This window comes from Lampris incognitus, chromosome 13 (genome assembly GCF_029633865.1).
Source record: "Lampris incognitus isolate fLamInc1 chromosome 13, fLamInc1.hap2, whole genome shotgun sequence".
NCBI lineage: Eukaryota > Metazoa > Chordata > Actinopteri > Lampriformes > Lampridae > Lampris > Lampris incognitus.
The window spans coordinates 27,249,912-27,266,280 of record NC_079223.1 but is presented as its reverse complement, the minus strand read 5'-3'; the positions used below and the strand labels follow the sequence as shown (position 1 = coordinate 27,266,280).

Here is a 16,369-nt window from a genome sequence, read left to right as displayed (position 1 = left end):
AGAAAGGCCACTCTCCTCAATCTAAAGTATAGGGGCAACATCGGGGATGCAGTTGTCGTGGATGATACTAAGGACCTGCTTTTAAGGGAGATGAGAGAGATGAGAGAGGAAGGAGGCAACAGTGATGGAGGTGGGGACTGTAACAGAGCTGTGGCAGAAGATTATGGATCAGCATTTCCTGCTCCCAAGAAGAAGAGGCTGTGTGACCTGTTGCAGAACATAAGAACCCAAACTGCTAACCAGGCTGTGCCAAAAAAAGTGTGGGCTTATACTGAAGTGAGACGGTACCTGCAGGAAGAGACACTGGATCTCTTAGAGGATCCTATGATGTGGTGGCACAACAATCAAGCAAGGTTCCCTTTGATGGCCAAGTTAGCAAGAAAGTGCAGAGACTATACTTTCTGAGATGTCTTAAACATTTCAAAATGTCCACAAAAGTCCTGGTCAATTTCTATCAGACTACCATTGAGAGCATCCTTAATAGAAGCATACTGACTGAACATGATCACACCTGACTGAACATGACCACAAACAATGGAGAAGGATAGTAAAACAGCTTCAGACATCATAGAAACAGAACTGCCAAAGCTTCAGGACATTTATGCCACCTGTTGCAGAAGGAAGGCCCTCAGTATCATAGAGGACACCAGCCACCCAGCACATGGTCTGTTCTCACTCTTTTCCTCAGGACAATACTTACAGAGCATCGGAGCTTGGACCAGCCGCCTCAAAACCAGTTTTTACCCCCAGGCCGTCAGAATAATGAACAGTAGATGCCTCACATAACTTTAGTGATTTGTTATTTTGTGGGATTTCTGATTTTTATTGTTTTTGTGTTATTATTATTTCCTTATATATAGTTTTAAGGGCTGAGAGAGCCAGGGCACATGCATTTCATTGCATTTGAAGGTAGATGGTATGTTTTATATGTATATGACAATAAAGTGCAACTTTAACTAGAGTTGTAGTAGCAGCAGCAGACAGTAGTACTAATAGTACTACTAATAGTTGTATAGTCATGATTAAAAGAACTATCACCATCTAGTTTCTCAAACTCCTCTGAAATTGTTTTTTAGTAGAAAATGCATTCTCGGGTAAACATCCAAGCAGCAAGAATGTTTGTGTACTGCTGGAACACAGTACTCATAAGCACGGCTTTTAATCTTACATAATACTAATATAAAAAAAAACTAAATATCAAACACACACAAGACAAACCCTACCCGCCTGTGCTGATTTGAGAAAGAGTTTGAGACAATATTTCAGAGCTGCCTGTGTGTGTGTGTGTGTGTGTGTGTCTGTGTGTGTATGCGTGTTGGTTCATTCCAGAAGATGTCTGGGCAGAGCTGGGCAGGTGGAGACTCGTCAGTAGGACATTCCTCTACACAAAACATACAGGCAACTGGTGCCCTCCACTTATTTACCCAAACCAAACCACACCTCAGCCATTCAGACCAACATGACAACAACAAAAAATCAAATCAGATGACATCACGCATAGATCAATTCAAGAAGAACCAGACCACCTACCCAAGCCAATAAACCTGGTTGAACCTGAGTTTTGCTTATTGATGTTATACTATCTTTGGCAAATTCTTCTACCAGCTAATCTTGTCATATCTGCTTGTTAGACACAACAACTTGACTTCTTCTTCAAACTCAACACTACCTGCCTTCTTCTTCTTCATTTGGCTGCTATGATGAAGATGGAAAACACTATGCATCCTATCATTTTTGCTGGTAAAGTCCTACCAGACACCAACCATTCACATCACATACTACTAAAGTCTGCAGGCTCTGATGTTCGTGGGTTAGATGTTGTATTAAATACAGCAGAAATAGGGAGTGTCAGAAAAGACGTTTGTTTATGTGCAAATCTTCAGGATTGTAGCTTAAAGCTGGTCAAGGTTTTTCCAGCTGCTTCTTGGACCAACAGCCGCTCAGACAAGCTGTTGTAAAGCCACACCGCACACACGTGGCACAGCGACCACCAGCAGGTCAGGGGTCACGGTTCTTTCCACTAATGTCTCCTCTGAGGTGTGAAATCCTCGACTTTTGTCTTTAAGCAGAAGACTCCACCCGACACCGCACATGTCAGAGTCAAATAAAACTCAGTTTATTTTACTCTGAATGAGCTGCTGGTTCAAATCCCAGCGAAGAAAACACATCATGGAGCACATCGTCAACCCCTCAAAACGATGATACATAAACCACAACTGCCCCAGTTTAGAATGTGGTTGTACTGTTCAGCTCCCAGTAACCAATAGTAGAGGATTGTGGTTGTACTGGTCAGCTTTCACCAACAGTAGAAGACTGTTTATACTGGTCAGCTCCAAGTGGGGCTGTGATGTGGAAGGAGGGCCAGTAACCCCCCCAACCCCCAAAAAAACGGTCCAGTTTGTAGAGATGAAATCGGATCTGAAACGTTTTTTACTTTGATGTTTTGAATCACAGCCGCTGTTATTAGTTATAATTATTAATACGGATGAGCTCTTTTCTGTTCAGTCCATGTTTTCCAATTTATGGAAAATTATTTTATTCCAACATAAAGTCTTTAAGATGAATTCTTGCAACAAAACAACCATCAATAAATTACTTTAATATTGAAGGGCTTTATCCTTCGGCATCAACTGACAGCAAATTGTGGGTCACAGGTCTTTTTATTTATTGTGTACCGTCGGTCTGTTCTGAAAACTGGTTCGGTTTTAACGAAGTGCTTTTTAAATCTCTCCTCTCCTCCAGACACCAACTGTACCTGCAGCGCCACCAACAGCCGCTGTGACGACAATGCAGTCTGCAGGTAAGAAGCAATGGAGTCTGTCATTTCATTTTTCCAATAAAACTCACATTTCTCCGCTGTTCTCTAAACGGAGAAAACAGCAGGCAGCATAGTTTAACCAGGAGCGCCATCCGGTGGTCACTATGTGAAGTCAGCAGGGGGTCACCCGCAATAAAGGGGGTCACCCTCAATAAATACACAGCGTACCACCAACTAAAGTTAGAAAATATATATAACAACTATTTTCATTTTTGGCTTTATGCATACTCAATAATCAATAATCCAGGTAAGAAAATCAAAGAAAAATAAGTTGAATCAGTTCATCTGGACACAATGTTTACTGAGAGAAATATTTCATCACTCATCTAGGTGACCTCTTCAGTCTCAACTGACTGCAGGTATCCCCACAGTTGAGACTGAAGAGGTCGCTTAGATGAGTGATGAAATATTTCTCTCAATAAACATTGTGTCCAGATGAACTGATTCAACTTCTGTGTATTTTCATTTTTTTAGTCAAAAGACAATAAAAACTGCACAATAACATCACTGATTTCAGATCAGCATTCCTACAATTCTTACAACAGACATTAAAATGACAGCGCCTTACATCTAGATATTTATATCACTATCACCTCATATGATATCTATACAGGCTTGTGTTTAGATATTTCAACAGTCCATCTCAGAGCTGTTTGCATATGGTAGTCTTCCAGTGGTGCTGCTCTGTAGGCGACTTGGACAACTGTGCTGCTGCATAAACTGTGTTTTAATCATGATTGAGTGATTAAAATGTCCTTGTTTTGTTTCTGTTTTTGTATTAATGTTATGTAACACTGTGAAATGGCAAGTTTTGGGGAATTTCTCTGCACAGGACTGCTTTTGCTGCTTTTCACAGTAAGCCACAGTCAAACAACATTCCACGCAAACAACCAAGAAATGTGCGTTTACAACAGGGAAATGCTCTTGTCACAGCGAACCTCCAGCGTGGCAAGAATACGCCTTTTTGTTGTCCCACCTGAGGGACTAGAAAGACCACGGAGGTACCGATGGCGAGACAACCAGTCTGAGAATGGGGAAAGGCCACGGAGAGAACGGTGGAGGGACAAACAAGCGGGAGACAGACTAGGCCTCTCTTGCCATCGATGACCCTGTACAATGCGCCTGGCTCAGTTATAAGATGGACGAAGTCAAACTTTTTTTTTTTTGTATTTTTGCCCCTTTTTTCTACCAATTGTACTTGGCCAGGGTGGCACGGAGGCGCAGCGAATAGCACGGTCGCCTCACAGCAAGAAGCTCCTGGGTTCGAGCCCCAGGGTAGTCCAACCTTGGGGGTCATCCCAGGTCATCCTCTGTGTGGAGTTTGCATGTTCTCCCCGTGTCTGCGTGGGTTTCCTCCGGGTGCACCGTTTTCCTCCCACAGTCCAAAGACATGCAGGTCAGGTGAATCGGCCGTACTGGCCATAGGTGTGAAGTGTGTGTGTGTATGGGTGTGTGTGTATGTGTGTGTGTGGGCCCTGTGATGGCCTGGGGCCCTGTCCAGGGTGTCTCCCCGCCTGCTGCCCAATGACTGCTGGGATAGGCTCCAGCATCCCTGTGACCCTGAGTAGGATAAGCAGTTTGGATAATGGATGGATGTACTTGGCCAATTACCCTATTTTCTGAGCCACCCTGGTTATTGCTCCACCCCCTCTGCTGATCCGGGGAGGGCTGCAGACTACCACATCCCTCCTCCGATACATGTGGAGTCGCCAGCAGCTTCTTTTCACCTGACAGTGAGGAGTTTCCCCAGGGGGACGTAGCATGTGGGAAGCTCACACTATTCCCCCCCAGTTTCCCCTCCCCCCTGAACAGGTGTCCCGACCGACCAGAGGAGGCGCTAGTGCAGCGACCAGGACATATACCCACATCCGGCTTCCCACTCGCAGACACGGCCAATTGTGTCTGTAGTGATGCCTGACCAAGCCGGAGGTAACATGGGGATTCGAACCGGCGATCCCTGTGTTGGTAGGCAAAAGAATAGAATATATGCTACCCGGACTCGAACTCAGACTTTACACAAGTATCTACTACGAGTACCCTGCGCCATGTATCATGGTTTTTACAGAAACTTGGCTGCATCAAGGACATTTCTAGCTCACTTGTTGAGTTGGCGGGCTTTTCCCTGGCACATTCAGGTGGGAGTTCTGTGTCAGGTAAGACAAGGGGGCGGACTATGTGTTTATTTAAATGACAAGTGGTGTAGGCAATACACCACACGAGAGACTTTCTCTAACCCGGATGTTGATGTACTATGCTTGAGTCTAAGGCCTGTTATGTTTGGTCGAGTGAAATAATCACAACCAGCCATAGCTCCTAGCTTCTTCTTTCTGAGGGAGTTTGGAGACACTGTGATTTGTGCGGTTTATGAGCCCCCAAGTGGAAACGCAGGGAGAGCTGCGGTTCAAGTGGCAGACTGTGTACATTGACAGTTGCAACGTACATCTGATGCTTCTATCCTCATTTTAGGGGCTTTCAACCATTGCAAAGTTGAAATGCCTTTACCTGGGTTTAAATAGTATAAAATGTGACACAAGAAACAGTAAAATTCTTGACAAATGCTATGGAAATATCCAGAATGCATATAGGAGGGTTTCCGTGCAACGTCATCACAGAGATGCGTGTGCAACTAGGGGGCAGAAAGCGGCTACAGCGCAGAGATTTTAACCAAGATAGAGCTCAGATACAGCAGAGATGACGCGCAGTTGCTGTGCAATAAACTGCACAAACCACCAAAAGGATGGGTGGAAAATGTTGAACATTTTCATTGTTGAACTGCTTTGGTAGCTCTCAAAAGATTATGCATCTCACAATATTTTGAGAGCTACCAAAGCGGTTTTGCCCCCTGGCTGCGCACGCACCCAGTAATGTTTGTAAACAGGAAACCCGTCTATACAGCGAGAGCCAAACTGTTGTATAGACGCCCCAAGGGGCGATCTTTTGTTAGTGTAAGTGTAGCAGCTGTAAAATGTTTGCTCACAGACTGAAGGACACCAGTCACACCAGGAATCAGGATCTGCACATTTCGTCTAAAAAAGCAGTCCATTCACACAGTGTGGCAGGTTGTCTCTCATTCCCCATTACAAGAGCTGCTGTTGTTGTTGTTGTTAAAAATATACGTATAACAAAATACTACTATAATTAAAATGCGTGCACACTAAAATAATGTTTGCCCTTACAGTGGTTACACATGTATTTGCATCAGTAGTGAAGTAACAGCAAAAACGAAAATAATAAGTAAACCTATGTTAGGCTACTCATTCAATGCAGTCCTTCCATAAATGTACACAACAAGATAACAAATAACAATTTAACACCATAACGCACCTATATAAAAAAGTAGCACGGGAGGCAGTCAATTCACACACAGCGGCAAGCTGTCTCTCGTTCCCCTGCAGGGAGTCAGGAGATACGCAAACGGCGTAAAATCTCCGACAAATTAAACAGCAGTAATGGCCGTTTTTACCGACCAAAACCAATGGCAAAACTCAGAAACATGTTCGCGATGATCTACTGTTACGTTTCTATACAGTTTAAGCCCAAAAAGAACTCTCTTTAAACGTGCTAGCTTAACCACGGGACAGGGAATGTTGCAACACGTCTTACCATGAGAGCAGCTCAACTTTTGCCGCGAATTTGCACCTACGTCACTCCTACTTCTCTTGTGTGTCACTAATTAAAGTCCCCCTTGCTACAACAGGTAAACCGGAAATACATATTCATTCATTAAACAAAAGGTTGGTGATATACAGACTATAGCAGGAAATATTGCACACAGGTTTTGACAATGTTCACCAAGAAAAATAAAATAAAATAAAGATAACATGAACAACATTGACTCAGCTACATAAGCAACGAGTTGCATTGTTCTGTGTTAGTTGTGAGCAGCCACGAGAAGTGAAGGTCGTCACTTGAATTCTCCGTTCTGTTTCGGGATTAATTAGCCTCCGATATAACAGTGGCGACGAGGATGGGATGGAATTGTTGAAAAGACAGAAACGATTCACATCCGGAGGGGCAGAGAGCTGGAAGAAGTAAATGAAAAGCACATGGAAAAAAAGGACTGTGTCGCGGGGAAACAGCAAAGCTTGTTTGCTAGTAAAGTTAGCCTGAGTAAAATAGCAACATGGCTGGTTTCAATGTAAGCCCAATATCGGAGTACAAGAAATGCCAAGAAGATTTTGAGTCATACCTCGGAAGATTTGAACAATGGATGGTGGCAAATGAGAAAAGGGTTAGCGTATTTTTATCAGTTATTGGAGCTGAAGTTTACCGTTGGCTAAAAAAAAGCTGACTGCCAGTATGTTGACATACTGGGAGATTAGCAAAACGCTAGCAGAGCACTACAAACCCAAACCATTAGTGGTTGCAGAAAAGAGAAATCATAAAGGGCAAGAATCAATGGCAGGGTATACAGTGGGGTTAAAGCAACTTTCCACGCTGTGAATTCACTGGATACTTGGATCAGGCACTCCGTGATAGATTTGCTAACCCAGCGGCATCTCACGTTCAATGGTGGGGATGACGTCACTGTCGATGGCTTCGAAGAACAATTTAAACAACAGCACCATTTTCCTTAATCTTAAAAGACAAAAAGCTATCAAGACCTTTAAATTACTAGGCGAATTTAATATGCACCATATAACAGAAACCCTGGCATTGTAAAATGTAATTCTTTTTTGGTTTATTTGTATTTTTGTTTTCTATTGTCAGTGTCTTTGTACCGTTGTATATGACAATGTGTTCAGTAAAGAATGGGATATAACACAATGGAATTCTCTTGAAAGCAAAGAGAAGCTGCAAATGTGAATTGGGTGTTTAGTCAGAAAACTCGGCAGCAGCCCAAGCGCTCCAATGCTAACCCTATGAGAAATGGTGGACAGAACAAGGCAAATGTAAATCGGTAGCCATGTTATAGATGTGGCGGCAAGCATGTGGCAAGTGTCTGCAAATTTGAAATTGAAAAATGTCATCATTGCGCTAAAATTGGACATTGTACGAATGTGCAGAAACAAAAAGTGTAATGAAAACTCAGTATGTTGAAAATGAGCTGCATGTAGAAGCTGAGGAGACAGACACTTAGCTGAGGAGACAAAGCTGAGGAGACAGACAATTATGAGGATAAGTATCCTCGTCCTCATAATTGTGGACATAACTTGGCATGTACAACTTGAAACTTTTCACCCGTTTGCTTGTATGTGCAGGTGAAAGTTTGTAAACAATTATGTGCATGTCGTTGACATGCACAGAATTGCAAATCTTGCAAGCATCGCGAAAAATATGCCATTGTCAATAAGCGCATGCCAACAAACAGGAAACTGGTATGACTGCTGCAGTAGAAACTGCAAGTCAGTGGACTACAGTTATGCACAGAGTTGACTGAGCCTGAAGTGGAGGCTGTGCTGCAAAGGCATCAGTCGGCGTTTGAGGGCCCTAGTTCCATAAAGGAGTTCACAGCGATCATCCAAGCCAGACCTAATGCCAAGCCTATTTTAAAAAGGCCAGACCCCTGCCCTATGCATTAAAAGAACCAGTGAATAAGGAGCTAGACCAGGGGTGCCCAAACTTTTTCCCTCAGAGGGCCAAAACTGAAACTTAATGGTGGGCCATGGGCCAAAAGCAAACACCTATTGTATTGTACCATTAACATGCATGTTAAGATCGAAGTTCCCTTAATTTATTTATTTTTAGCTTTTACATAAATAAGTTAAATAATAACATTACATGTTTCAGTCACAATAAAAAAATATAAGGTGCTTTCATTACATCACATTTATTTTTTTAATTACATTTTAATTTAATTCAAGTGCAGGTAACTCAATTTCAAACAATCAGAACCAGAAGTAAACATAACATAATTTGGTGCTTAACTTCAGTCATCCAGTGCATGACCAATTGCAATATCAGAGAGCACCACTAGTGAGATTCATACAGCTGGTCCTTGCCTTTTACGAGTCGGTCAATGTTAGGGTGCAGCTGACTCACTGACAGGGTGAGGATACTCTGCAAGTGAGTATCAGTAAGTGAACTTCTGAGCCTAGTCTTTTTCAGGTTCATGAGACTGAAAGTCTGTTCACAGATGTAGGTGCTACCAAAAAGGGAGAGCATCATCTGGGCATGTTTCCTTTTCTTTGGATACCTGTCTGCTGGGGCACATTTGTAGAAGTCCTGCAGATGGAGAGAGTTTAACTTCTTTTTGAGCTCTGAGTCACACTGAAACTTAATCAGTTCCATCTGAAGTTCATCACTGACCGAGTCCACACTGAAACAACTCCAAGTCAGCTGCACTGTCCCTGAAATCCTCAAAGCATCTGTCAAACTCCTCGGCTAGGTTGCTGAGAGGTGTAGCACACTCAGACAGACTCTCTTCCACCATGTCTATCTCTCCGAGGCTGGGAAAGTGTGCCAAATTCCCTGAGCGAGAGAGAGAGAGAGAGAGAGAGAGAGAGAGAGAGAGAGAGAGAGAGAGAGAGAGAGAGAGAGAGAGAGAGAGAGAGATGTAGGTAGGTAGAGAGATACTAGCTGTAGTAAGGTAAAGAGAGAGGTAGGTAGGTAGGTAGATAGGTCAAAAGAGAGAGGTAGGTAGAAAGAGGGGTAGAGAGAGAGAAGTAGGTAGGTAAAGAGAGGCAGGTAGAGATAGAAGTAGGTAGGTAAAGAGGGGGGCATAAAGAGGAAAAATGTTCAAAGGAGAGGACACAGTCCGCGGTGGTGTAGCGGTCCAAGCGTCGGCTTTGTGTCGATGCAGTTGCCCACTGGGGACGGGGGTTCGCGCCTCGGTCTCGTCAGATCCGACTATGGCCGGACTCGATGAAGCAGCGATAATTGGCAACGCTGTCTTCGGGAGGGGGGCGGAGTCGGCTTGTGTTTGTCACATGAATGCGTCTCTGGGTGTGTCAGGAAAAAGCAGTGGTTCGGCCTGGAGTCGCCTTGTCACGAAAATGGCGAGGCGTCTCCTTCGAGACTGCCGGCTGGAGAGATGCAGTTGGCGAACGCATGCAGTACGAGGGTGGGTATTTGAACTAAAATAGGGATCGATTGGCCACTAAATTGGGAGAAAAAGGGAAAAATCAGAAATAGATTTTAAAAAAAAGGAGGGAACAATTGAATAATGCATCTAAATAAGACATCCATCCATCCATCCATTATCCTAACCGCTTATCCTGCTCTCAGGGTCGCGGGGATGCTGGAGCCTATCCCAGCAGTCATTGGGCAGCAGGTGGGGAGACATCCTGGATAGACCGCCACCAGGCCATCACAGGGCAAAAACGCGTGGTGTTCTCTCTGTGACAGTGTTTGATCCAAACCACAGATTTTCAAATAAATGTATCTCTGATGTATTGTGAATTAAAAATGGCCAGAACTGATATAACTGAATAAAACAAATATAATATTGGAGGCTCCAGCATCCCTGCAACCCTGAGAGCAGGATAAGCGGTTTGGATAATGGATGGATGGAGGTACATTATATTATTATAATGTTGATAGGTACAAGCTATGTTTATTTACCTGTTTTCAGATGTCGACAGAGTAGCTGAAGTTTCAGCTTGAAGGCTTTGACGTGGTTAAACAGCTGTGTGATGGTCTGCTCCCTTCAGTGAAGCTGAACATTCAACACACTGAGCAGGTCTGTGATGTCCACCAGAAAAGCCAAGTCAGAGAGTCATTTCTCATCCGAGGGTACTTGAGTATCACTGTGCTTACTGGCAAGAAAATCTCTGATTGCAGATGAGAAAAGTGCTATATAAATAGTTCATTATTATTATCATTATTATTATTATTATTATTATCCATCCATTTTCCGAACCGCTTATCCTGCTCTCAGGGTCGCGAGGATGCTGGAGCCTATCCCAGCAGTCACTGAGCGGCAGGCGGGGAGACACCCTGGACAGGCCCCCAGACTATCACACAGGGCCGACACACACACACACACACACACACACACACACACACACACACACACACACACACACACACACACACACACACACATTCATACCTAGGGACAATTTAGTACGGCCGATTCACCTGACCTACATGTCTTTGGACTGTGGGAGGAAACCGGAGTCCCCAGAGGAAACCCACGCAGACACAGGGAGAACATGCAAACTCCACACAGGACGACCCAGGACGACCCCCAAGGTTGGACTACCCTGGGGCTTGAACCCTTACTATGAGGCGACCGCACTAACCACTGCGCCACCGTGCCGCCCATTATTATTATTATTATTATTGCTACCCAGATTTATTCTTAAATCTGTAGTCTGTCTTGGCATGTCCATGTGAATTCTGTATGTATGAAGATCCAACAGCGACTCAACTTTTTGCGCAGACTGAGGGTGTTTGGGGTTGGACAGAGGGTAATGATGTTATTTTATCATGCTGGAATAGAGAGTATATTATGTTTTGGAATTTCAGCTTAGTTTGGGAACATATCAGTTAAGTAAAAATCACAAAAAAAAACAGACTGGTCCACACAGCAATGAAAGTAATGGGGGTGAGGGAATGCTCTTTGAGAAGACAATTGCTAAACAGGCATGGAAAATTATTGCTGACCCTGCTCATGTCCTGTATTCAGAATACGAACTGCTCCCAGCATGTAGACACTAAAGGGTTCCAATTAAATACAGGAAAAGATACTTGAACTGGTATAAAAACCCTTTCATCCCTCTTTCAGTGAATCTCCTAAACTCAGGACATAAAGAGGTTGTGAAATGAGGGGCTATGTTGCACATATTTGAATGCACTTTATGTCTGCAATTGTCTGTGCTATGCCTTCTTATTTTGTTAATCTTAATATTTTTAACCATTTCTTAACCATTTTAATCTGCTACTGCACTATAATGTATGTGTTTTATGTGGCAGCCTTTATGTCCAGGGCAAAGTTCCCTATGGACAAATAAAGTAATCTTGAATGTAAAAATGGTGCGAGCACAATATTTTCAACTCTGACTTTAAAAGGGATTTTTATTCTGTCATATCCAAACAGTCAATTGCATTAATTAACCAAATCATGTCTCTTCATCCTCTTGATTGCACAACGACATTAGATGCAGTAGTAAAGAACAAACTCCATATTTAAAGAGCAGTTTGCTCATTGCCATCCCAAAACATCTCTGGCTCCTGTTTGACCTCCATCCATCATTCACTGCAGGTGCCAGTCAGACCCGTGTGGATGAGAGCAGATCATTGAGCAGGTTTGTGTGTCTGGTTTTCCAGGTGTGATCCCGGGTGGGAAGGTGAGCAGTGTGAGCTTTGTGTCCGGAAGCCCGGCTGTGTTCACGGCTCATGTCATCAGCCCTGGCAGTGCATCTGTGAGGCCGACTGGACAGGACGCTTCTGTGATAAAGGTGAAGAACAGAAATGTCTGTCAAACTGCTTTCAGACTGTTTGGTGTGGTTTTTGACAGCTTCAAGTTTGATAAACCGATTACTTCAGTTGTCAAAACTAGCTTTTAACCAAAGCTAAGCCCTATCTATCTCCCAAAGATTTCGAGAGGGTTATTCATTTTCTATTACCTTTCGGGTGAGACTATTGTAATTCTTTGTATGTGGGTGCACAATAGTCGTTATTTGCAGTTGATGCAAAATGCAGCCAGCCATCTTCTAACTGGAAAGAGAAAGTGTAATACCAGTATTGGCCTCCCTCCACTGGCTTCCTGTCCGTTTCTGCATTGATTTTATGATTTAATTGCTTTTTTTAAGGTTTTAAATGGGCTGGCGGCACCACACTCTCTGGCAGAACTCCAGCATCATCATACTACTCCAGTCAGAGCACAGAGGTCACCAATCAGATGCTCTCGAATGTTCTGAGATCTAGGCACAAAAATAGAGGCCTTTGCTGTGGCTGCCCCTAATTTCTGGAACAATGTACTTATTAACATAAGAACTGCTCAGATGCTAGAAACTTTTAAGTCGCTACTGAAGATCCAACACTTCTTGTTGGCTTTCAGTTCGAGTTGAGCTTGACACCTTGACTTCACCTTCTATTGTCCTGCAAATTCGTTTATTATTATGTTTATTGTTTTCTTTTACTTTTATTATTTGGTTACTTTTATTACTTGGTATTCTAAGCCTGTACAACATTTTGATCAAGAGCTGTTGACTTAATTGTGTTATACAAATACATTTTGACTTGACTTTCACTTCCCTCCGCTGTGGAGGTGAAGCACTGTACTGATCTGAACTATCCTCTTGTCTCAGATATCCACGTGTGCTCCAAAGAGGAGCCTTGTCAAAATGGCGGCACATGTGTGACGGAGGATTCAGGAGAGTACATCTGTTTGTGTGTGCTCGGCTTCCACGGGAGGAACTGTCAGATGAAAACCGGACCGTGTCACCAGAGACGGTCAGTCCTCCTCAGCCACAAATCTCACTATCACTCTGCACAGACTTTATGAGGAACACACACACACACAGAGCTGTCCAATATAAACACACGCTCATCATACAAAATAATACCTGTGTGAGGGTAGCATAGCAGTCTATTCTGTTGCCTACCAACACGGGGATCGCCAGTTCGAATCCCCATGTTACCTCCGGCTTGGTTGGGCATCCCTGCAGACACAATTGGCCATTTTTCTGTGGGTGGGAAGCCGGATGTGGGTATATGTCCTGCACGCTGCACTAGCGCCTCCTCTGGTTGGTTGGGGCACCTGTTCGGGGGGGAGGGGGAACTGGGGGGAATAGCATGATCCTCCCATGTGCTACGTCCCCCTGGCGAAACTCCTCACTGTCAGGTGAAAAGAAGCGCCTGGTGACTCCACATGTATCGGAAGAGGCATGTGGTAGTCTGCGGCCCTCCCCAGATCGGCAAAGGGGGTGGAGCAGTGACCGGAATGGCTTGGAAGAGTGGGGTAACTGGCCGGGTACAATTGGGGAGAAAAAGGGGGGGTAAATGAATAATAACTGTGTGTATCTGAGGGACTGACAGACACAGAGAGAGAGAGAGAGAGAGAGAGAGAGAGAGAGAGAGAGAGAGAGAGAGAGAGAGAGAGAGAGAGAGAGAGACAGAGACAGAGACAGAGACAGAGAGAAAGAGAGAGACTCTCAAGAAACCAAAATAGTCCAAAGTCCTTTGAGTTTTGCAGCTTCAATTGGTGGTGAACCACCGAGGACCGTTTGGACCTGCTGTAAGAATCAATGAGGGATTTGTTAACAGCTTTGACTTCAGAAGGCTGGTTAGCATCTGGTTCTGTTGCTTTGGTTCAAACTGGGGGAAAATTTGACGCCTGAAAAAAATCAGTGTTAACTGATTTTTTTTATCATTTACTTTTAATCATTATCATTTACTTTATTAAAGATAAATGATAATGATCTGTCATAAAGAAACACAACTATTGTTTATCAAATGTCTTAAGATCCAGTCTAGTGAATATCATGTTTTCGTATCGTATTCTTTAACAGAAGGTTTGTTAATTTAAAGTTAACCAAAATATCAGAATTGCTGTTGTAGTGAAAATTTGACCAAAGCTCCTTGAGAAACTCTTCTCCTGGTTGTCAACATAATTAAACCATTTCAGAAAACCAATCAGCTTCTGGTAATAAACGACATCATCTCTGATTTGATTGGACAGTCAGTGAATTGTCATCATCAGTCGATTAGTTGGTCTGTTTTTGAATGGTTGCCTAGCAACACATGCTATTTAGCGAGCTAGCTATCGATAAAGAGGCTTGTGAAGTCAACATGCTAAGAATTGCCTGTGTTCAGAGAGGGGGCGCAAAACAGTTATAACAAATCAAATGATACTTCTGAAGATTAAGAAATTACTCCTAACATTAATATTACACAATAAAACATGTGTGACTGAATTAGAATTACTAATTTAATCTTTAACCGCACTAAAGACTTTTCATAGTTCATATATGGGGAGGTGGAGGGGTGTCCAAGAGGTCCAACTAAAACCAGTTCAATTCATGAAATTTCACATTAATGAATGAATGAATTTGAATTAATTTAAATTAATTCAAATCCATTAACTAGTTAAGGAAATGACAAATAAAGTGTTTCTGATTCAACCAACCAATACAGAAACAGAGCTGCATGTGATACTTAGGTTTTCTGAAGTGAACCTGTTTGGGATTTCTCTCTAGCTCCCCCTGCAGGAATGGTGGACTCTGTGAGGACAACGGAGGTTTTGCTTCAGAGCTGACATGTCGCTGTCTGGCTGGTTTCACTGGCCCGCGCTGTGAGACCGACATGGACGACTGCCTGATGAAGCCCTGTGCCAACGGTGCCACCTGTCTCGATGGGGTAAACCGGTTTTCCTGCCTCTGCCCCAAGGGCTTCATGGGTCGCTTCTGCACTGTCAACCTGGATGACTGCATCAGTCAGCCTTGTCTAAACGGCGGCCGCTGTCTGGACCGGGCCGGTACCTTCCAGTGTCTGTGCCAGCCCGGTTACACCGGAACTATGTGTGAGGTGGCGGTTTGGAGCTCCCAGAGCTGGAAGGGTGACGATATGGTGAGCAAGACGAACCACGACAGGCAGGACGTCCAGCACACAGTGGGGAACTATACCCAGACTACCAGCAGTAGTACTAGTTCTGTTAGTACTAGTAGTACTACAAGTAATGGTGGCAACAGACTGTTTAAGATCTCTGTAAAGGAAGTTGTGACCCGGCAGGGTTCAGCGGGTCTGTCAGAGGTCCAGCTCATCACGGTTCTGGTTCTGGGCGGAATGACAATGACGGTGGTGGCGCTGACTGTGGGGCTGGTTCTAAGGGGGCGGTGCAAGGACCACGGTGTTCCCTGCCCATGTGGACTTCCATTGTCACAACAACGGCAGCGACGACTGGCACAGAACCGGTTGGCCCAGGGAGAGCCGGAGTGTAAGATCAGCTTCCTACACACGGAGTCAGAACCACAGAAGAAGAGACTGAACACCGAGGTCATATAGAGAAAAGAGGGGTCACACGGGCAGAATATCAGAACACACTCAGCTCTGATGGACAGGAGAGATCACGGGGTCAAATACTCCGAGTGCTACCCAAGTGTCCTTGAGCCAGACACTAAACTTCCTGTTCTGTGATTCAGGCGTCTTCCGGAACAGGATGTTGGCGTGAAGACTGGACCGGTGGGTCAGCAGAGGGTCACCGGACCAGGAAGACTCTCACCAATCACAGTGCAACTAAGACGAACGACTGTGAGACAGACAAGGGATGAAGAAGAGACGAGTTGACCGAATGTCCTGAACTAAAGAGAATAACCTTTACATCACAAGATGCCAAGACCAGTTTGTATGAATGGTTGGTAATGCCAAACATGGCAGAATTATTGATGAGCATTTAGAGTTTTAAGAATATTTGCTTATTACAGCTCAATGAGCCTGTCAGTCTTCACAGTGGTTAAATTAAAAATGTTTGATGCTCAGCATACCAAAGTTTCCTTACAGATTTCTTGTCATACATACCCCTTTTTCACCAAGGCAGTTTGAGGGCTGGTTTGGAACTGGTGCCAAATTTTGCACCCGTTCTTTGCATTTTGACAGCCGAAGAACGGGTTCTTGGCCAGGAAAACTGATTCCAGAGCAGCACCAACTCTTTGCTGGGCTACAAGA

General features: G+C 44.0%; 1 protein-coding gene across 1 annotated transcript; it reads left to right on the top strand.

Moving 5' to 3' along the window:
* The first annotated feature begins 534 nt into the window (after positions 1-534).
* dlk2 (delta-like 2 homolog (Drosophila)) lies at positions 535-15,709 on the top strand. The gene is made up of 6 exons (XM_056291423.1): positions 535-664; positions 2,743-2,800; positions 12,032-12,162; positions 13,015-13,159; positions 14,905-15,304; positions 15,335-15,709. The coding sequence occupies exons 1-6, from the start codon at positions 535-537 to the stop codon at positions 15,707-15,709; spliced, it is 1,239 nt and encodes a 412-aa protein (XP_056147398.1).
* The last annotated feature ends 660 nt before the right edge of the window (positions 15,710-16,369 follow it).